This window comes from Pinus tabuliformis, chromosome 7, assembly GCF_031772625.1.
Source record: "Pinus tabuliformis cultivar Carrire ecotype Pingquan chromosome 7, CPIR1, whole genome shotgun sequence".
NCBI classification, from domain to species: domain Eukaryota; kingdom Viridiplantae; phylum Streptophyta; class Pinopsida; order Pinales; family Pinaceae; genus Pinus; species Pinus tabuliformis.
This window is the reverse complement of record NC_142293.1, coordinates 263208840-263228751: the sequence shown is the minus strand read 5'-3', so window position 1 is coordinate 263228751 and position 19912 is coordinate 263208840. Positions and strand designations below refer to the sequence as shown.

The following is a 19912-nucleotide window of genomic DNA, read 5'->3' as shown; positions in this document are numbered from 1 at the left end:
TCCCATCCTGGAAGATTCGCTCTAATGTCTCCCACTCCTCGAAGACTGCATTTAGGGCGGTCCTCACCATTAACTCCTAATCTGATGTGGCCCCTATGGAAGTAAGTTGGTCCCAAATCTCCTGGAACCTGCTGAGGAAGTGATCTATCCGCTCCCCCCTCTGCATCTAATACGACCGCAGCTAATTCTCCAGTAGCATCTTCCACTGCACAGAAGTGCCTTGATACAATGTTGTCAAGGTATCCCACATTTCCTTTGTCGTATTCTTCTCGGCAATATGTTGAACTACATGATCCTTGACCCCATCAAGGATTATACACTTTGCCTTGGCCATCGCATCCTCATACCTTTTGTTATCATCTAGGTCGACTGGGATAGCCATGGTTCTCAAGGCGAAGGCCTTGATGCGATGTCTATCCAGAACAGACAGGATCCTGGCCTTCCAGATGACAAAGTTGGATGCTCCGTCCAACTTGTCCTGATCCCTCAGTCCGTTCATTGCCATCTCTGCTCTTCTTTTCGACTCCTCTAAGTCTCTACTTCCCTCCTAGAAGTTCTCTCTTCGACTCCCTCTGAGTCTCTACTTCCCTCCTAGAAGTTCTCTTCTAGACTCCCTCTGAGTCTCGATTTCCTTCCTGGAAATCCTTCTGCCAACAGTCGAATCATACCTCTCCGATCCCCTTTGCTCCTGCAACACTGATCTGGATTTCTTGGCTAGAAACTCGCCTATGTAGCGACTCCCTCTACCTTGGTTCTGTCCCGATAGGTACTGTTCTATCTCAACAGTAACAGCATCCCACCAGCTTCACACTCCACAATCTACCCACAGCTTCCTATGCCCCAGCAACTGAGAAAAACTGAGCCTCTTGGCTCTGCACAATCCCAGCAAGGCTGAATCTCTCAACTGCATCACTCCTACCGCGCTGAGTAGGATAACGTGGCTCTTCGTGAGCCTCTTCCAACCTCTGCGTTGGCTCGAAATGATGATGCAGGTCCTCTGCATCACTCCTTCTTTGTTGCCTTCTGCTTAGGAACAGCTTTGTCTCTCGAGACAATTGTTTCTACTACAAATACTTTGATTCAGTTGGTGCCTTCAGCTCTCCCGTGATCTGCAATGCTCTGATACCATGTTGAAATTTCTAAGTCTAGCCCATTAGAAATTTTCTTGCACTATCTGGTTTATTTCACCTACTTGTTTAATTACTGAACAAATTATTAAACCATATAAATACTGATACAAACACAATGCAGTCTCAACCATCAACTGAAAAAAATAGACAAACACACAAGGGACACCGTTATTTTTGGACAATCGTCCCCGGAAAAACCCAACTTGGGAAAACTAGTGCAGCAGATTCGAGGGTTTTATTATTAAGCAACTTTTCTTGAGTACAACTGGGTGCCAAACTGGCTCACCCGACAGAGAAATCAATCTGGCAGTAATACCTCCCTTCGAAAGCAGATATTCAGCAAGTCTGCGCCATGAAACCCTCTCCAACACCTCTCTGAGGCTCTGCGTCAGCCTACAGATGCTCTACATTGGCTCTTTGGCCCTCTGCATCACTCATGCAAGCCCTTTGGCCCTCTGCACAGTCACTGTGGCCCTCTGCGTGGCTCCTACTGGCTCTGCGTAGCCTTCTCTGCCTCTGCGCTGGTCTTCCGGCACTATCTCTGCCTCTCTGTTATGCACTCACTGCAACTCTGATCACTGGTTCGATTTCTCTCAACAAAGTCCGCTCCAGAAAATCGAACTGACTGATCAACTTGATGTATCTCCAGCTGACCCTCAAGCCTCCTCTTACACTTTTTCTATTGAGTCTTCAATGGCCGAGATTAAATCTCTAATCAACGAATAAGATTAGATTTGGCTTGATCCATGTCATTTAGAACCTTCTCACCCAGTTTTATATTAATACCCATTAATATTTTTATTTTCCTAAGTTTAGACTTAGGAACCCATTAAAAATATTAATTATTTTAATATCTCTCAAACCAGGTGGAATTTCCCCAAACCATTTCTAGGTCGTGAAGATCTCATGTGCTTTAGCCTCTCCACCAACTTTCATGGTTAGAGCACATCCGATGCTACCCGAAATCAACACAGAGGCCAAGTTGACCCATGCAAGGCACCATCAAATTAGATTGGACATATTAGATTAGAATGGCAAAACGGTTTCAGAAATTTGAAGAAGAGAAGGCTAAGTAGAAAGAGATAAATGTTGAAATAGGGATGTAGAAGCAACTTGCCACGATGAGGGCTTCTAGATCCCTAGTAAATCCTAATGTTGATATTGAAGGCTCCTCTTCTATCCCTTCTAACAATGTTAGGGACCCTTTCTGTTATGTTCCTCCCCCCTTATGAAATCCAACCTAAAAAGAAGAAGAACATTAAAAGTTATTTACACCTCCCCCCACCTTTTCCAGTGCCAATGCCTCTCAACCAAGTCAAACTTAGTGCCTCCAAATAGCCTACAAGACATCACAACTTCAACATAATCAAACTTGGGACATTTCATCGATTATGCTTAGATTCTACTTACAATTCTGATCAGACAAGTCACAAGTGACAAGACAAATGAGACAGGAGATGCAAAGTGACAACATCTTATATGAGTACGAAAGAGCCAATCCTATAAAGCAGAGAGGAACACCACAGAAAAATATTGGGCTAAAAGTTAGCAGTGACTGGAATAGAAATTGGACCCACGACTTCTGACAAAAGGGTCTATTTTCATGTAAGATAAAGTAAAACCTTAAAGAAAATGGAAAGAGATATAATTTGTGAACTAGAAGAACGAGTGTGTAAGACACTAGTATTTAGAGTAACATGGCTGAACCTCCGAATGCAACACTTCCTCCATGTCAGATATAGGTATTTCCTTGCTTCCATAGCTGCAAATCAACATAATGAGGAAAAATATTACAGTCATCATTTCATTTCATTGATATCACTATAAACAAAAGGAAAACCATAGATGCATAACATAAACATACTACCAATATATATTCAGTTGAAGAATGGAAAAAACATACCATGCACTATATGGTGTCTCATTGGAAGTGCCATATATATTAAAAAATTTTACAGATGAAGGGATCTTCGCCAAGGACATGATTTTTCGAGTTTCATTGGCCCATTTCAATATTTCACAATTAAATGGCAATGGTATCGTCACACCACCATAGATAACCTGTAGAAACCACCCTAAACATGTGAAAAACACAATTATGGATTACTAAAATGAGTTTCATATTCAGGGCCCCAAAATCAGAAAACTATTATACCCCTTGCTAGGAAGACATGTAACTTGCCCTCAAAGACATGTTAGTCTACCACACATAGTTTTCAGTTACAAACATCAAAAGGCATGGCCAAGACACAAACTTTTCTTTCTGATTGATAAAGTCATTTTCAATTCAAAATGTTTCCAAAATTCATCAGTCAGCAATGGGCCCATGAAATGTAACATAATCTCTTACGGTGTTATTAACAAGAGCATCCTTCATGACATCAACATAGTTGTGTGGACCGTAGCACTCGAGTCCAACTGATGAGTGGCCAAAGCTGTCATTCTTTTTTCGCCATATTTCCAGAAGAGGAGGTGAAGACCACTTGAAATCAGGGCAGGCCATTAACTCATATATTGAGGGGCATTCCACCAACTACAAACAACAACAATATAAAGTCAGCTAATTGATAAACACAGAAGTGGACGCAAATCAGATTAAAATTTAAATCCACCAAAACTATTGATACACATTACACAATACAGGTACCTGGTAAACACATTCAGAGGTTCACATCCAAACCCAAGAAAACTATTACTGACTACCACCAACTGTAACTGGAAGTCAAGCTACTCGTAGAATGCTTAGGATGACATAAATAAAAGTGCTAGACTCTAGTTCTGCCTCTACATAGATCTCCACGTTTTCACATGCTATAAAAGAATACATACAAGTCATTTTATTTTATTGGATAAAGAACAACTACAGCACAAAAGACTCACATACATCAAATCATTTTATGAGACATGCAGAATTAACTCAAATGTTACTATCATCTCTGCATAGTGCATAGAGGACATCATGAAGATCTTCAACTGCATTGCTCCACTTAACCAAATATTGCATACCACCACTAACGCAGTACAATGACCAAAATCATAAAGGGGCTAACAAAGGCAACAACGTATCAAATCACTAAAAATAACAGAACTAACTTCATCAATTTCATTTCACTTAATGGAATGCTCGATAACAAGAGAGAGAACACATGGAGCATCGAAGTCTATGTTTTATAAACATAAATTTTAATGCTCCTTCGAGAAGGAAGCCGCATCCTGCTGGTTGCAGTGGGAACTTTAGGATTCAAGTCAGATGGGATTCAAAATGATTATCTAGCTTTTAAATAGAAGGCGTAGAAAAAAGGCTCCATTGGAGCATAAAAGACAAACTCAAGGACAAGATATATTTATCAAATGTTTCGGTAAAAGAATTATCCTTTACACTAAAAGGAGTAGCTATAAAGGCATGGATATTTTAGTAAATTTGATAATGAATTGGACAATTCAGAAGTAATGATCAATAAATGTGTCAAGTGGCGCAGGATTTTATGCAAGAGAATCTAATCATAATTAGTTGTGCCCCAAAAGATTGAATTTCACCACGAAAAGCATTGAGTTAGCTTGTGTCGCACTTTGAAGATTTGATTATATTTGTTATCCTGCTGTTTGGATTGCCCATAGTGCCCTTGAGAAAAAGGAGTCTTAGGATGGGCAACCTTTGGAAGCCCCGGTTACCTGGTGCAAGTCTTGGAGGTGATGATTGATGCTATGCAATTCATTTCACTAGTTTCAATCCCACTTCTTCACACTTGTCAGCATCACCCAATGCAATGAGTGCTAAGAGAACTATTCAAAATCATGAGAAATTGGTCAGTGGAAACTAAAAGTCATGCATATGATTCACATATTCACGACCTACTCTACATAGATAATACTGAAAAATATATCTCAAGTTTTCGACTACATAAGCAACTAAGCCACTCAAAGTCTAATTAAATAATAGCTCTGACTAACTAGTTCATAAGGCACAACACTTGCTAAGGTTTTGCAAATGAAGCTAATTGTGTTTGATTGTGACGAAAACTCCGTAGTTAAGCACACTTGAGCCAAAGGAGTCTTGGGATGGGTAACATCTTGGGGAACCTTGATTACTAGGTGCAAGTCCCAGAGGTGATTATTGATACTATGCAATTCTTTTTGGTAGTTTCAATCACACTTCTTCAACCCTGTGAACATCACTCAATGTAATGAGCACTAAGTGGACTATTCAAAATCATGAGAAATTGATCAATTGTGACTAATACCGATGGATATGGGTCATAGATTAGTAACTTACTCTACGTAGATAATCCAAAAATGATATCTCATAATCTAAAATATATAGTCTAGATAGAGTTTGTCTATGGTGTAATAGGGTCATAGAGGGTGCCAAAACCAAGTACAAGTTTCAGCTTTTTCCTCTATGACTTTGTTTCTTCAATCCTTACAATCTAAAACAAGACTTGCATATGGTTGTCAATCGGGACTAGAGGAATTAATCTAGGAGGGGTGGCTTGAAATGTAAATGCCAGAATATGTTTCTATCTCCTCTAATGAGAATTACTCACACTTTGAGTTCATATATAGTTGTTTGGTGTTGAAAATGTAGCGCTAGAAGGTCTTTTGGTTTGTGCCTTAGCCAATGAAGACCTCGAATTAGTCTTTCTCCAGCATGAATGTGAATTCATAAGATAGACTTTAGTTACGATGAGTTGATTTCTAGTTTACTGGAATGGTCATCAAGTTTGCATGCATAGTGGTGGAGCTTTAGTTAGTTGGAGTCTTCTTCAATTAGACTACAGGATGAGCTGGCAGTGACATGTTGAATTAGAACAAGTTAAGACTTCAGTGTTGATTGGACAGAGAACAAGTTGAGTTCTCAGTTAACTCACAATCACAACTAGAGTAAATCAAGGAGGAACTCGAGCTAGTTAACTGAGAGCTAGTCCAAGTGTAACTGGGACTTGCTCCAGTTAACTAGCAAAGGAAACTCGTGACACTAGTGTGAACTGAAATTCGACTAGGCCTCCTGCATGCATTGATTTCTATCTATAAAGAGAAGGATGAAGGTGTTGTCACTCGGATTGTACAAGCACCCCAACAACGGCTCAGGGCAAGGGTTGTCACTCTAATACACGCCCACTTCGTTCTAGATGTCTCCCAATAGCAGGCTATGGGGGTTAGTCCCTATGGAAATGAGATGATAGAAAGCAAGTTGGGAACCAGCTTGCCCGGGAAATACAGTTCAATGGCCTAGCTACTTGTGAAAATTTAGCAAGATTAAGGATTTGATTAGATTTAGAATTGATACCAATGTCTTATGGAGTCAAAAGTTATTTCTTATTATAAATTATGACTAAGTAACTGGATGGACAACCGCTACTTATACGATGAACTAACCTATATGAAGTGCAAGTCCTAAGATCTAGGTGAAATGCAAGGAACTTGGTTAGTTTTAGATTATATGTCTAATCTAAATGGGACCTTTCCCTTAACTTTGTCAATAAAAATCCTACAGCTAGTAGAGGGTTTTCCCAGTTGGGTTCCCTAGAATTTTTTTGTGTTTTTGGCTATCGTGTGAATGTGTTTAATTTTGTTCTATTCCACCGCAAACAAGTAAAGAAATTTTGTGTCTTAGTGAAAAGAAACTAGTTTTCATATTGTTCATTAGAGCAATTGCAAAATTTCAAGGAAATTCTACATGGTATCAGAGCAAGGAATAGAATAAAGACCAGCACAAGGTGAATAATTCATCACTAGAACAATTCATCATTAGAGAAGCACCTGTGGTAGACGCAACCTTGAAGAGGACTAGCTGAAATGAAGAAAGGGTTGTTATGTGTCTCTCTTGTGACAAGACTAGGTCGAATTAAGGTAGAGTGAAGACCGAGTGGAAGAGGAGAAGATCTGGGTTGTTTTGGTGCATAGTTTTTGGTTACTATTTCTCTGTATAACAAGACGAGTATCTTTGTGATATTACAGGTAGGGTTGAGCCCTAGGTTAAGGCTGGCCTAAGGTCTCAAAGTATTGGAACACCAGTATAAAGGTGGTTGAGTGATAGCACATAAAGGAAGGCATAGTGGAGAAGGTATAGTGCAATTTTATGAGGAGTGTTTGGGCCAAAATTGGAGGGTTGACGTGGATTATCATCAATCCCTAACCAGGGCCTAAATTCACAGGAGTTTATGCACAGGGTTGAGAAGGAGAATGCAGAAAGAAGTCATCTTTGTGAGGTATGTATGTGTCTTCTGTGTTGATGTAATTTGCTAAGTGGTGGTGTCCAGATTTGGTGGGCATCTTGTGTGCAGGTTGGAGGGCTATTAGAAGTTGCTTTATTTGAGCCCTAAGTGCAGCTTCTTGTGAAGGAATACAATGTTGTTAGTGGGTAGGTGTTGGAGAGCTCTCTAGAAAAGCAGGATGGCGTACCAAGGATTGAGAGTAGATCACTGTTTAGAGGAAGCATTGAACTTCGTTCCATGGAAAGGGAGGTTCATGGTAGTTTTGGAGGATAATGGGGTGGGAGAATTTATGAAGCAGGCCATACCACCACCACAAGATCCCCAACAATTGACCCAACATGCTAAAAGTGATATCAAGGCAAGGAGGATTATTCTAGAAGGGGTTAGAGATCATATAGTTCCTCATATCCATGAGAAGAAGACAACTTATGAGATGTTCAAAACTACTTTAGAACTATATCAGAGTACCTGTGATACCAAGAAGCTTGTTCTTAAGGAGAAGCTGAGGAGTATCCGAATGAGCAAGGATGAGCCCATCATCACATTTGTCAAGGTTCACTCAAGTACAAGATGAACTGGGTGGTGTGCGCATGATTGTATCTGATCATGACCTGGTGAGTTTGGCCTTACTGGTACTTCACAAGTCTTGGTATGGTTTCTAGGATGCTGTCAGTGGTAGAGAGAATTTTCCCAATTGGGAAAGGTTTTGGATTGACTGCGTTTAGGAAGAGATCCAAAGTGGGACTAGAGATGGCAAATCAATTACGACAATGGAAGATGAGAATCTTTCCCTGGCAGGTAAGGCCAAGGGCAAGAAGGGCCAAGGAGAGGCCAAGTCCAGTCAGAAAGGCAAGAAGAAGAATCTAAGCAAGATCAAGTGCTTCCACTAACATGAGTTCAGACACTATACCACTAAGTGCCCTAAGAGGAAGGAGTCTAATAAGGATCATGTAGTTGTATCAACAGAGGTAGATGCATTTTCTGCCCAGTTAGAGAAATATTTCACATTGATTGCTTGCATGGCAAGCTCAGCAAATTGCAGTATATGGTATATTGATTTAGGATCATCCTTCCACATAACCGAGAACAAGAAGAGTTTCAGCCACCTAAAGGAGAAGGACATGCGGCTTCAGATTGAGCTAGTAGATGATGGTCAGTATGCAGCTAAAGAAGTTGGTACTGTCAGTTTTCAAATGGAGTCAGGTAATCCTCGTCATCTCAGAGATGTTCTTTATGTTCCAACACTGAGGTAGAATCTTGTTTTGGTAGCTACCCTTGAGGGCAAGGGATATGATATCATCTTCAGCAGAGGTAAGGCGTACCTCCAACACTTAGCTTCTGGATGTAAGAAGCAAATAGGTGTGAGGGTGAATAATCTCTACAAGTTGCTGGTAGAGATTGTTGAATTTCCTGGATCTTGGGTCTAGGATAGAATCTTTGAATCTTTGACGCTACCAAACCAAGAATCTCAACAAAACTCCCTTGCACAGCAGAATATAAACAATAGTAAATTACACATGCACAGAATATGGATAATTTTTCCAATTTTTAACCCATATTCATTATATTAATCCAAATAATATAATACAACAGTCTAGGGCTCCCGTACTAGGGATAATGGCCCTCATACGTCCACTAGTACAAGATACAAACTTGGGCTTCGTGTGAGTACATCGACGATCAATCTACCCTCAACAAGATACTCTAACCATCTAGCTGATGAAGTCGACTCTCTCAGCTCCCCTTGGTCGTACCCTATACCTGCCCGATCCTTTGGCTCCCAATCTGTAGCTCCTGCTTCTATCAATGCTCCAAGTCCATCTGGCCACTGAACCTCGACTATCAATCTGCTCACTAGTTGATCGTTCATCAATCAACGCATCAACACATCAAGACTCTTGTCGAGTTATTCACAACTCCACTTGTGAACACCTCTCGATTTGCCCACTACTGCTCCTCATCTACTCAAGGACTTCAGCCCACTATGGTCTTCCTACGTTGCTCCGATGAAGACAAACATAGGGCACGAAGGGTTGCCACCTATAACTGCAAGGTGTCCATCTCCCACAATGAATACGACATAGGAGGACTACCCATCATCTGCTGTAGAAGTCCTTCTCCTCACACACGTCTAGGGCTCCTCAAACTGCTCCTCTGGTTCGTCAACGCTTGAGCTCGACAACTACCTTTGTCCATCAAGGTGTTGCACACCAGGCTCCAACTTGGACACTATCACGTTGTCCTCCAGCAGACCATAAGTGCCCAATCCAAGTTCACACTTGGTCCACTCTCACGTTGCCCTCCAACAGTCCACAAGTGACCAAGTCCACGTTGTAGCATCTGCACCTAGTTAGGGCATCCTCACACCTAGGAGACCCTTACACACGGTTCCCCACAGACTTCTCCCCATTTTCCCTTTGCTCTACAATAGAGGAGCTATTGCACAAATCTAGGCTCCAATGTACTACTGCAACATCTACCCACTGATTAGGGCATCTGACAGTCCATGTCAACCCAATCACTTGGCTACTACAATGTTCCAAATCTAGTCCTCTCCTAGGACATCCTCCAACTAGCATCCAACTATAACCTTAACTCGTTGTTGTCTCCTTGTCCTTGATTTATGTGTATGTATATGCAATGTTGAAAATATCGGTATCGGCAAAATATCGGCGAGGGTCCTGAAAACATCTTATCGAAAATATCGGCGAAAATATCAAAAAATATCGGCAAACATAAAAAATCAATTTTTTCATATTTTTAAACATAGACGATATTTTCAAAATATGGCGATATTTAGCCAATATTTTCAAATGTGTCACCTAATCTGTTGTCCCTCCACAAGGCTCGCAAAGATCTCGGATTGTTACAGCGCTTTAGGGTTGTTTCAAAGCACAAGGAAACTACTTGTTGAAGCCCCCTTTACCCCTTTACAAGTTGCATTTTTCCTGTAGAGGTTGCGGCCTACAAAGAGCCTTCTCAACAGGGCTTCACAGCCCTCAACACGCCACCAATCACCTGCTGTAAGCTACAGCAATCTACGGCCTACTTGTAGCAGAGATCCCATCAATAAACACTGAAAACACAGTGTTGACAATATCGCAAATATCGCGATATTTACGGGGAGACAAGGTATCACTGAGGAAATATTGTGATATTTATCTCGGGAAAATATCGCGCTACAATGCAAAACATCACCCAGGCATAGAAAAAATTGCCGCCGCGGCTAGAAAAGGTCGATTTTGTCTTTTTTCATTCATTTTCATTTATGATTGCTGGAGAAGGAAGGAGAGAGCTATGTGCTTGCTGCCAAGGAGGATTTTTAAGATTGAAGAACAGTGAGACAATTTCATTTCTTCCATTAACAGGTATGTTCAATAAACCCCTATGTTAATGAATTTTTTGATAGTTTTAGGATTATTCTTGCTTGCCTATTTTCCTACAAACATTTTGCTTGTTTTTTTTTCCATTTGCTATGATTTTCATGCCCATGAGAAAATGCAAGGGTTTTCTCCGTATTTGGACAGCAAACACCATTTTTTTTTTAACTTTCAAATGCACCCTCTTATTGTCATTTATGGTTTTTCATTGAATTCACATTGCAAATAATGTAGCAAAAAAATTATTTTGTAAAATGAGGTGGTTATTACTTATTAATTCCAAATTTTTTGTTGGTGCCCTAAGTTTGAGTTAGTTAGCTCACTACAAAATTCAAATATGCCAAAAGCCTTGGACCCATTTTGGAGTATGGGGAGCCTGATGGTGGGACAAATTGGGCATATTTTACATGCAAATTGTGTGGGACCAGGATGACAGGAGGGGTTACACGATTGAAATACCATCTGGCTAGACTCACTGGACATGATGTTGGGATTTGTACAATTTCTAATCCAGAGCTTATACAAAAGCTCTTGAGGCAATTGATGAAAAAGACAGAAAGAAGGAAGAGATAGAAAGAAACAAGGTTGAACGAGCAGGTAGATCTTTCGGGATATCTTCTCCTGATTTTGATGTTGAGGGTAGTGGGAGGGGCTCCACAGCATCACATGTTACTGCTAGTGCGAGGTCATCATTTTTTGTTCCACGAACAGGACATGGATCACAACCTGGCATAAAATCACTTGTTAAAAAAAAGGAGAAGCAAGAAGCAGATAGAGTCATGGGGAGGTGTCTTTTCTAGAGAGACTTACCTCTCGGCATCACCAAAACCAATCCATTTTGGCAGCCTATGTGTGATGTTATTGTTGTTATGGGCCCAAGGTACAAAAGTGCTACATATGAGGAGTTGCGGGGGCTAATTATTCAAGCAGAAAAGCAAGACATCAACTCTAGATTGGCAAAGTTGAAAAAAACATGGGAAGTTACTGGATGCATAGTGATGTCTGATGGTTGGACAGATAGGAAGGGTAGGACCCTTCTAAATTTTTTGGTACATTGTCCTCAAGGTACCATGTTTATTAAACCAATGGATGTATCAAAACATATCAAAGATGCAGCAACGATATGTGAGTTGTTAGATGGGTTCATTCAGGAGATTGGTGTGCAAAATGTGGTGCAAGTCATAACAGACAATGCAGCGAATTATGTGTCTACCGGCAAGATGCTTATGGAGAGGCATCACACATTGTTCTGGACTGCGCGTGCAGCACATTGTCTCGATTTGCTGCTTGAGGATATGGGGAAACTCTCCTTCATTAAGGAGGTAGTTGATATGGCTAAGAGCGTCCCCAAGTTTATTTATAACCATGCTTTTGTTCTTAGCCTCGTGAGGAAGTTCACTAGAAACAAGGAGTTGTGGCGTCCTGCGATCACACGTTTTGCCACAAACTTTATTGCTCTTCAGTCTTTGCTTCGATGTCAGTTCGAGTTGAAGCAAATGTTTGTGTCTAATGACTGGCGTAATTGTAGATACAACAGGAGACAGGACGGGAAAGCCATTGCAAAAATGGTGTACTCTGAAACGTTTTGGCGTGGAGTAGAAGAACCATGCTCAGTTAGTGAACCTATAGTAAAGCTTCTCAGATTGGTAGATGGGGAGAAGCCTACAATGGCTTATTTGTATGAGGCCATGGATAGGGCCAAGGAGGCCATTCGTTCTTATTATGCAGACAAGGGTTCTGTTGGCCTTGATAGGCATATGATGTTATGGGATGTGATTGATAGTCGGTGGACAAGGATGCTTCATCGACCCATTCATGTAGCAACACTCTTCCTCAAGCCCGCATTTTCATACAAATGCAGCTTTAATTTTGATGGCAAGGTGATGGAAGGGCTCCATTCCTGTATTCATAGGATGGTACCTAATCCTGAGCTTCGTAGCAAAATCAATCGCGAGATACAGTTTTATCAGGATTGTGTTGGCCTATTTGGCTTTGATGATGCTATTCGAGAAAGGACCCTCTTCATGCCACGTAAGTGACAAGTCATCACTCATTAGAAACTAGAATTTTCAATTTAGAATTTCCTTACTTATAACTCTATTTTTTTTAAATTCAATTATGTAACTTTTATTTGAAAGTTTAATTATGTTTTAAGTTTTTGAATTTTTTATTTCTTTATTTTGTTGTAGATATTTAGTGGCGAAGCTATGGTGCAAGGGCACCAAATTTGCAAAAATTGGCCATAAGAATCTTGAGTCAAACATGTTGCTCTTCAGGGTGTGAGCGTAATTGGAGTGTATTTGAGAAAATACACGCAAAAAAGTGCAACAAGTATAACTTTGAGCTCCAGCCTTCAGTTCAGCAATTACACTTATTGTAATTTTTAATTTTTAATTTATGACCTTCAAGTGTCAAGAGTCAAGAGTCAAGACTCATTAGTATTTTTGACACTCTTACAGGTTGGAGTTTGCACGCCTCAATGATTTAGTGTATGTGCATTACAACATCCGACTTCGAGTGAGGCAAATAAAAGCACTAATGGATCCAGATGCCACTTACTTAGACAATATTGATGTATTGTCTCAGTGAAGGGTGGAGTCTGAGGAGCCCATCTTGGAGGAGTCACCTTCATGGTTAGAGCCAAATGATCCATTAGAATAGGGGTAGCAAGAGGAGGAGGAGGAGCAACACTCAGAGGAGGAGGAGGAGGACACTGTGAGAGCATCAGCATCAACACCATCTGCTATAGATATAGGAGAGCACAACTCCATACCTAGCACTCATTATTTGACATTAGGTGCAAAAGCAAGGCTAGGGCCTTCTACTACTAAGCGCAGGACTGGCAAACAGCCCATCATGTTTTCCCGTAAAAGGGAGAGGGTGGTGATTTCAGATAGATAGCTACTAGTTTTATTTGTTTTGCTACATATAACTCATGATGATGAGATACTTTTATATATGTAATGTTATTTTGTATTGGTTCTCCACATTTGAGTCCTTGATTGGACAATTATCAAGGATCAGAAGGATTTGGTATCGCCTTTGATGTATCATTTCTATTTGACATCATATATATCAATGCTTTCTTCATATTTATGTGCCAATGTGTTTATTTCATGTTGTTATTGCTTTATATGTTTAAAAGTCTGAAGGAAAAAAATGAATATATTATGCATCTTTTATGCTTGCCGATATTTGCCGATATTTTCGCCGATATTGCCGATAAGATGTTTTCTGGACCCTCGGCGATATTTTTCCCTTTCTTGGGTGCTGCACTAGTATGTTGGGTTTTGGGCTTATTTCTAGCCCTCCAAATAGATCTACATCCCTCACAACAATGATCTAGGGTTGCAGCCTTCAATCTAGTTCTGTGACTCCCTTTCAAGATGACAACCATCCACTAAGACACCTAAATGCAGCCCAAACAAGTCCATAATATTCCCTTTCACTTCGCCCCCCTGCGAGGTAATCAGGGCACCAAAACAGTCATGGATAAGCCCTACGCATATGCTTATCCTCCTTTGTTCGGCTGCTCCTCTACCTACGGCCTAAGACAAAAGGTCCTCCCTTTTCAACAAGCTCTTTTTCTCTCTTCAAGTCATGCGTTGCTCTCAAAGGATGTCTTTAAGTGCCCTCCATCACCTTCCTTTTATACACATATGAAGGGCTTCTCCATACCATTATTCTAGTGCTTTGTACAGCAATCTCAAGGCTTAATGTCACCAAGCTGACCTAGACCATCATGTGCAAAACCCAATATTGACTTTAAAAATGCATATCTCTATTTCTACAACTCAGAATCGGATGATTCTCATTGCTTTAGAAACGTCTCGCCGAGAGCTATCATCCTCATCCATCACATGTCGAAATGTGCTTATGGTTTTGGCCCAAATCTCGATGAGTGCAAAACCCCAAGTTGGGGTTTCAAGCCTACTTGTGGCGCTTTGCCCTCCAATCCCCGAAACCTAGAGCTTGGAGTACCTCCCAAGCTACACAAAAATCAATAGAGACAAGTGCAACCTTGAGAAAGAAGGAAAGGAGAGCTCAAAGTTGAGAAATGGTGATTGAGAGAGAACAGGATAGAGCTCTCAAGATGGAGCCTCAGCCAGTATCTCAAATTGAGCCTAAGCTAGTTGGCAGTTGCACTGACTAGTAGTATGATGAGGAGCATAGCCCAGGGTGAGTGGAGATAACCACTCAATCAGTGACTTCCATTATAGGGAGAGTTCGAGCCAATTGAGCAAAGGATTTGTTTAAGAGTGATCAAGAAAGAGTTGGATCTTCTAGTATCACCTTCAACCAGAAGAAGCGACCATAGAGGTACACAGGGTACATGGCACTTATGACTAAAGTAATGGACTCGCAAAGCATGGTGGAAATAACAGGTCTTCATATCAGGTTTCATAGAAGAAAGTAGGGAAGTCTTCTAGTTCAAAGGGAGCAGCTATAGCAATGGAGAACATGGTAGTGTTGGAGACAGATCCAGATGGACGAGGCTCTTCCAGAACCACCTTGCTCGTTAAGAGGGACTGTTGAAAAGTAGCGAGTGAAGGTCTTCTTTGACTTGTGCCTTCGTCAAAGAGACCACACGCAGTTTGGTCCTATCCTTAGCATGCACAAGTTCCTATAAGTTAGGACGAATTCCCAAAAGTTAAGACGAGTTCTTAAAAGTTAGGATGAGTTCCAAAAAATTAGGATGAGTGCATGAAGCAGTTTAACTCATGTGGTTAGTTGGAGGCTCAATTATTTGTCTCCTAGTGCAAGTTAGAAGTCTCAATGATTATTTGTGGCAAGGACAAGTTACATGAGCCAATTAGACTCAGTTAACTAGTCAATCACAAGACTAGGTTCCAAAAATACACTTGCCAGATTTAGCATGAGCGAAAATCTTATAAGGAGGACGAAGGCACAGAATTGATTCATTGTTTTGTGAGCACGAGTTGGTGAGACAAGACAATAGAGAGCACGAGTTCTGTGTGTGAACTAGCAGAGGTAGGAAGAGCGTGAAGGAGAGGTGTATATGCAGTGTTTGGCAAAGAATATTCTTGTTGGTATAAGCTAGGAAATAGGAGGAATATCTAGAGGCAACACAAGTATTTAGGAGATAAGGACAGGGTTGTTGCAAGCAGGTTTCAGCTAAGTGTCAGCAAAGAGAACAACAATTTGCCTTGTAACTAACTCTATTTTCTCAACTTTGTCAATAAAATTTCTATAGCTAGCAGAGGGTTTTCCCAGTTGAGTTCCTTAGAAAAAAAATTGTGTTTTTGGCTATCGCGTCACTGTGTTTAATTTTGTTCTATTTTGTTGCAAACAAGTAGATAAATTTTGTCTTCATGAAAATAAACTAGTTTTCATATCGTTCATTAAAGCAGTTGCAAAATTTCAAGGAAATCCTACAATTTATCTTAGGTTTTCCATTTTACTTAGCTGCATTTTTTACTTTAAAGTTGCAGATTTAGTTCCTTTGCAAATTTCAAACATTTATTAGCCATCATGCCCTCAAAAGCCAAGGATACCACATGGGCTCGTTGTGATATGATTGATGGCAAAATAATCTGCAAATATTGCCAAAAATCTGTTGCAGGAGGGGGTATTCATAGGTTGAAACAAAACTTGGTTGGGATAAGAGGCCAAGTAAAGCCATGTAAAGCACCAAAGGAAGTGATAGGGCATATTATGGCAAATTCCTTGAGAGATTTTAGAAGTTTGAGGAGCATAAGGCTTGGAATAAGGCTATCCAAGAAGAAATTGCAAGGAAGAAGGAACTTTTACAAGCCATGAGAGCAGGAGGTTGTGAATATTTTGAGGTTTAAAACTCCTCTTTTATCCCTTCTAGCAATGTCCATGACCCCTTCCAATATGTTCCTCTTGCTCTTGGGTCTTGCAATCAAGGCCAACAATCTAAAGGTAAAAAGAGTATGAACATCAAGAGTTATTTCACAATGCCCCCAGCCACTGCCTCTGCTAATGACACTTCCTCCCAACCAAGTCTAACTCAACCCACTTTAGATAACTACTGGAAAACACAATGAAAAGACGTTGCTTTTCTATACATTGTTAGATGGTGGTATGATGCAAATATCTCATTTAATGTTGCTTTCTCACCTTATCACCAAGCTATGTGGAACTTTGTTATATCTATAGGAAAGGATTTCACAGGCTCTAATATGCATGACTTGAGGGAAGTCTTTCGCAAAAAGAGATTTTTTGCATTGAAGAATATTTGACCGAGTATAGAGAGTCATGTGCCAAAACAGGTTGTTCCATCATGTCAAATGCATAGACCAATGGAAAGAACCACACTATCATTAATTTCCTTGTTTCTTACCCTCAAGGAACCATGTGTTTGAAATCAATTGATGCATCTAATAGAGTGAAGGATGCAAAGCTTTTATTTGATCTTTCGGATGAGATGATTAAGAGGGCGGGGGAGGAGGATAGTGTGCAAGTCATCACAGGTAATGCCTCAAACTATCTTCTTGGAGAAAAGATGTTAATCTCCAAATATAGGACCATATTTTGGATTCCATGTGTTGCACAATGCATAGACTTCATGCTTAAGGACATACTAGCAAAGTCGAGTGGGTAAAGAACATTGTAGAGCATGCCAAGTCTAACACGAAATCATCTACAACCACTCATGGGTATTGAGCCTAATGAGGAAAAATATTGAGAGAAAGGAACTTGTTAGGCCTGCAATTATGAGATTTGCAACTCACTTCCTTACATTTGGAATTCATCTCGATGGACTCATAAGAAAGATGGAAAAGACACAAAAAAGAAAGTTTTTGACAAATATTTTTGGAAAAAGTCTGCAGAGGTTGTGAAAATTGTTGAGACCCTTGTTAAGATGTTATGACTAGTGGATGGGGAAAAATTGGCCATGGGCTACATCTATGACGCTATGGATTAGGTAAAGGAGCAAATATGGGTAGCCTACAAGGATAGAGTAGGTAAATATGGGCCTATTTGGGAGATCATTGATAATAGATGGAACAATCAAATCCATTGTCCTATGCATGCAACCAAGTATTTCCTGAACCCAAAGGATCATTATAAAGCTTAGTTTGGAGAAGATCACACTGGGGAGACCAGAGATGGGTTGTATGATTGCTTGAAGCACATGGTCCGTAAGTAATCCAACTAGTTGGAAATGCATAAACAAATATGTTTTTCAATAAGGCCTCAAGTAACTTTGGAAAAAACTTGGCAAAGATGGCAAGAGATGTGGATCAACCAGGTAAGCAATTCCAATTTTTTTTTTTTCGAAGTTCAATTGTTTACAATTCAAACTATAAATACTTGCTTTTTTAGCCAAACTTAGAATCTAAATTGTTGTACAATGAACTAACTAATGTCTTTGTATTTGCAGCGCATTGGTGAGAGTCATTTGGAAACCAATGTCCTCAATTGCAAAAGTTTGTAGTTACAGTCCTCAGCGAAATTTGCAGTGCTTTTGGTAGTGAGCGCAACTAGTCTATTTTTTAGCGGATCCACGAAGAAGAGAAACCGTTTGGAACAAAAAGAGTTAAATGATCTCGTCTTCATGCAATACAACCTTCGACTAAGGCACAACTAGTTGCTGAATAGAAGACCTAATCAAGGTATTTTTTAAGAATTAAAATATTATACTTCAGTATTATAGGTTACTATTTTGGTTTGAAGAGTCATACATACAGAATGTAGGTGAATATTCAATAAAAAACATGTAATTTGCTATTAAAATTGGTAGATTTTTGGCGAATATAATCTATTTAATCATATAAAAGCAAAAAAATTGGCGATTTTTTAACCAAATGGGCAAATTTTTTTTCAGAAAATGTCCAAAAAATAATTAATTAGCAAAATTTCGCACCTAAAATATTCCTTGGACTTGATCTAGATCCCATTGGGTTGGATGATATTGATCAAACATCAAAATGTGTGGAGGAGACTCAACCAGCTGAGTTTGATGTTGATTTTGATATTGATGCCATGGAGTTAGGGGGGTTGATCTAAATGCAGATCTGGTAGTGCCAATGGAACCAAGACCAATAGCTAAATCAAACAAAAACAAACAACCAATGGACTATGTTGTCACCTAAGATGTACACCTAGATGTGGAAAAAGTTTCTAACCTCACAAGGAATAGTCTTTATGGTGCAATGCTCAAAGTAGGGGCTGTCACCTATTCCCTACTCACTCTGTTTAATCTCTCTCCTAGGTAAGCTAAGGGGGGTAGTCCCTAAAGGATGAAAAACTTGTTGAAACAACAAGTCTAGGAGACTAAGGGCAAGGCAATTACCTCTCTAGATAACTTGAATTAAGATTAATTAGCAAGTGAGATTATTATTGAGCAATGTGAATGTTAAAGATAGATTTAATTAGATCAGTATGACACTTAAAATGATATAAAAGTGAAAGACCAATGCGTCAATAAAAATGCTCAAATTACAATACTTGTAAAATAAAGGATTGATGGTCCAAGCTACAAGATAGGCAATGTTGCAAGACAAGGTTAGTACAAGAGATCAAAAGATTATAAGCAACTAGAAATATGAGCAATATGACCTGAGATGTAACTTGCAAGTAAAGAAATCTTGTACTTTAAATAAAGATGCTTAAATGTGATATGGTATTGAAGAGACAACAAGCATAAAATTTGATAAGTACAAGAATATAAAGTAAAGCTTGCAAAGAAATAATTAACCCACAATTCTAATTACAATAACCAATTGAAAGAGAAAGTTAGATGAATGAATGGATGCAAGACTAGACTATGTGTGATGCAAAGTCTTGGTTAATTTTTAATTATATGCCTAAACTAAGGGTGAATTTCTTCACCTCAATTGTCAAAACTTGTCTTAGAACAAGGTTGTTGGAAGAAGTGTTGGGGAAGGAGGCTAAGGCCTCATTAACAATACCTACCCAGGGCTTCTAGCAACCCAAGTGTCTCCATTCCTACAAGGGCTCGGCCACAAGGGAATTGCAAGGTCACTCGTTTTAACCATTGTTTAAGGGTCAAGCTTCTTAAATTGAATGGTGGGAAAGGTTGTCCTAAACTTTCTATCAACCAAGCTTATGCTTGGAGGTAAATTTTAAGGATGCAAATCTAGATCTAAAATGCAAATGCTAATGCTTCAATGAGATCCAATTATAACAAGATGCTTCAATAAAGGAAATGTCAATCCACTTATAATCAAGATTT

At 39.7% G+C, this 19912-nt stretch overlaps 1 protein-coding gene across 2 annotated transcripts in view; it reads right to left on the bottom strand.

Annotated features, from left to right (window-relative positions):
* LOC149246860 (alpha/beta-Hydrolases superfamily protein) overlaps positions 1-19912 on the bottom strand; it is a 223415-nt gene that overhangs the window by 54113 nt on the left and 149390 nt on the right. Inside the window, exons 8-10 of one of the 2 annotated variants that reach the window (XM_089458046.1) lie at positions 3481-3663; positions 3034-3191; positions 2838-2892 (exon numbers count right to left, since the gene is read on the bottom strand). In XM_089458046.1, coding sequence (XP_089314172.1) covers positions 2838-2892; positions 3034-3191; positions 3481-3663 — 396 coding nt within the window. The remainder of the gene's footprint in view (positions 1-2837; positions 2893-3033; positions 3192-3480; positions 3664-19912) is intronic. The other variant, XM_089458047.1, reaches the window with a different exon arrangement.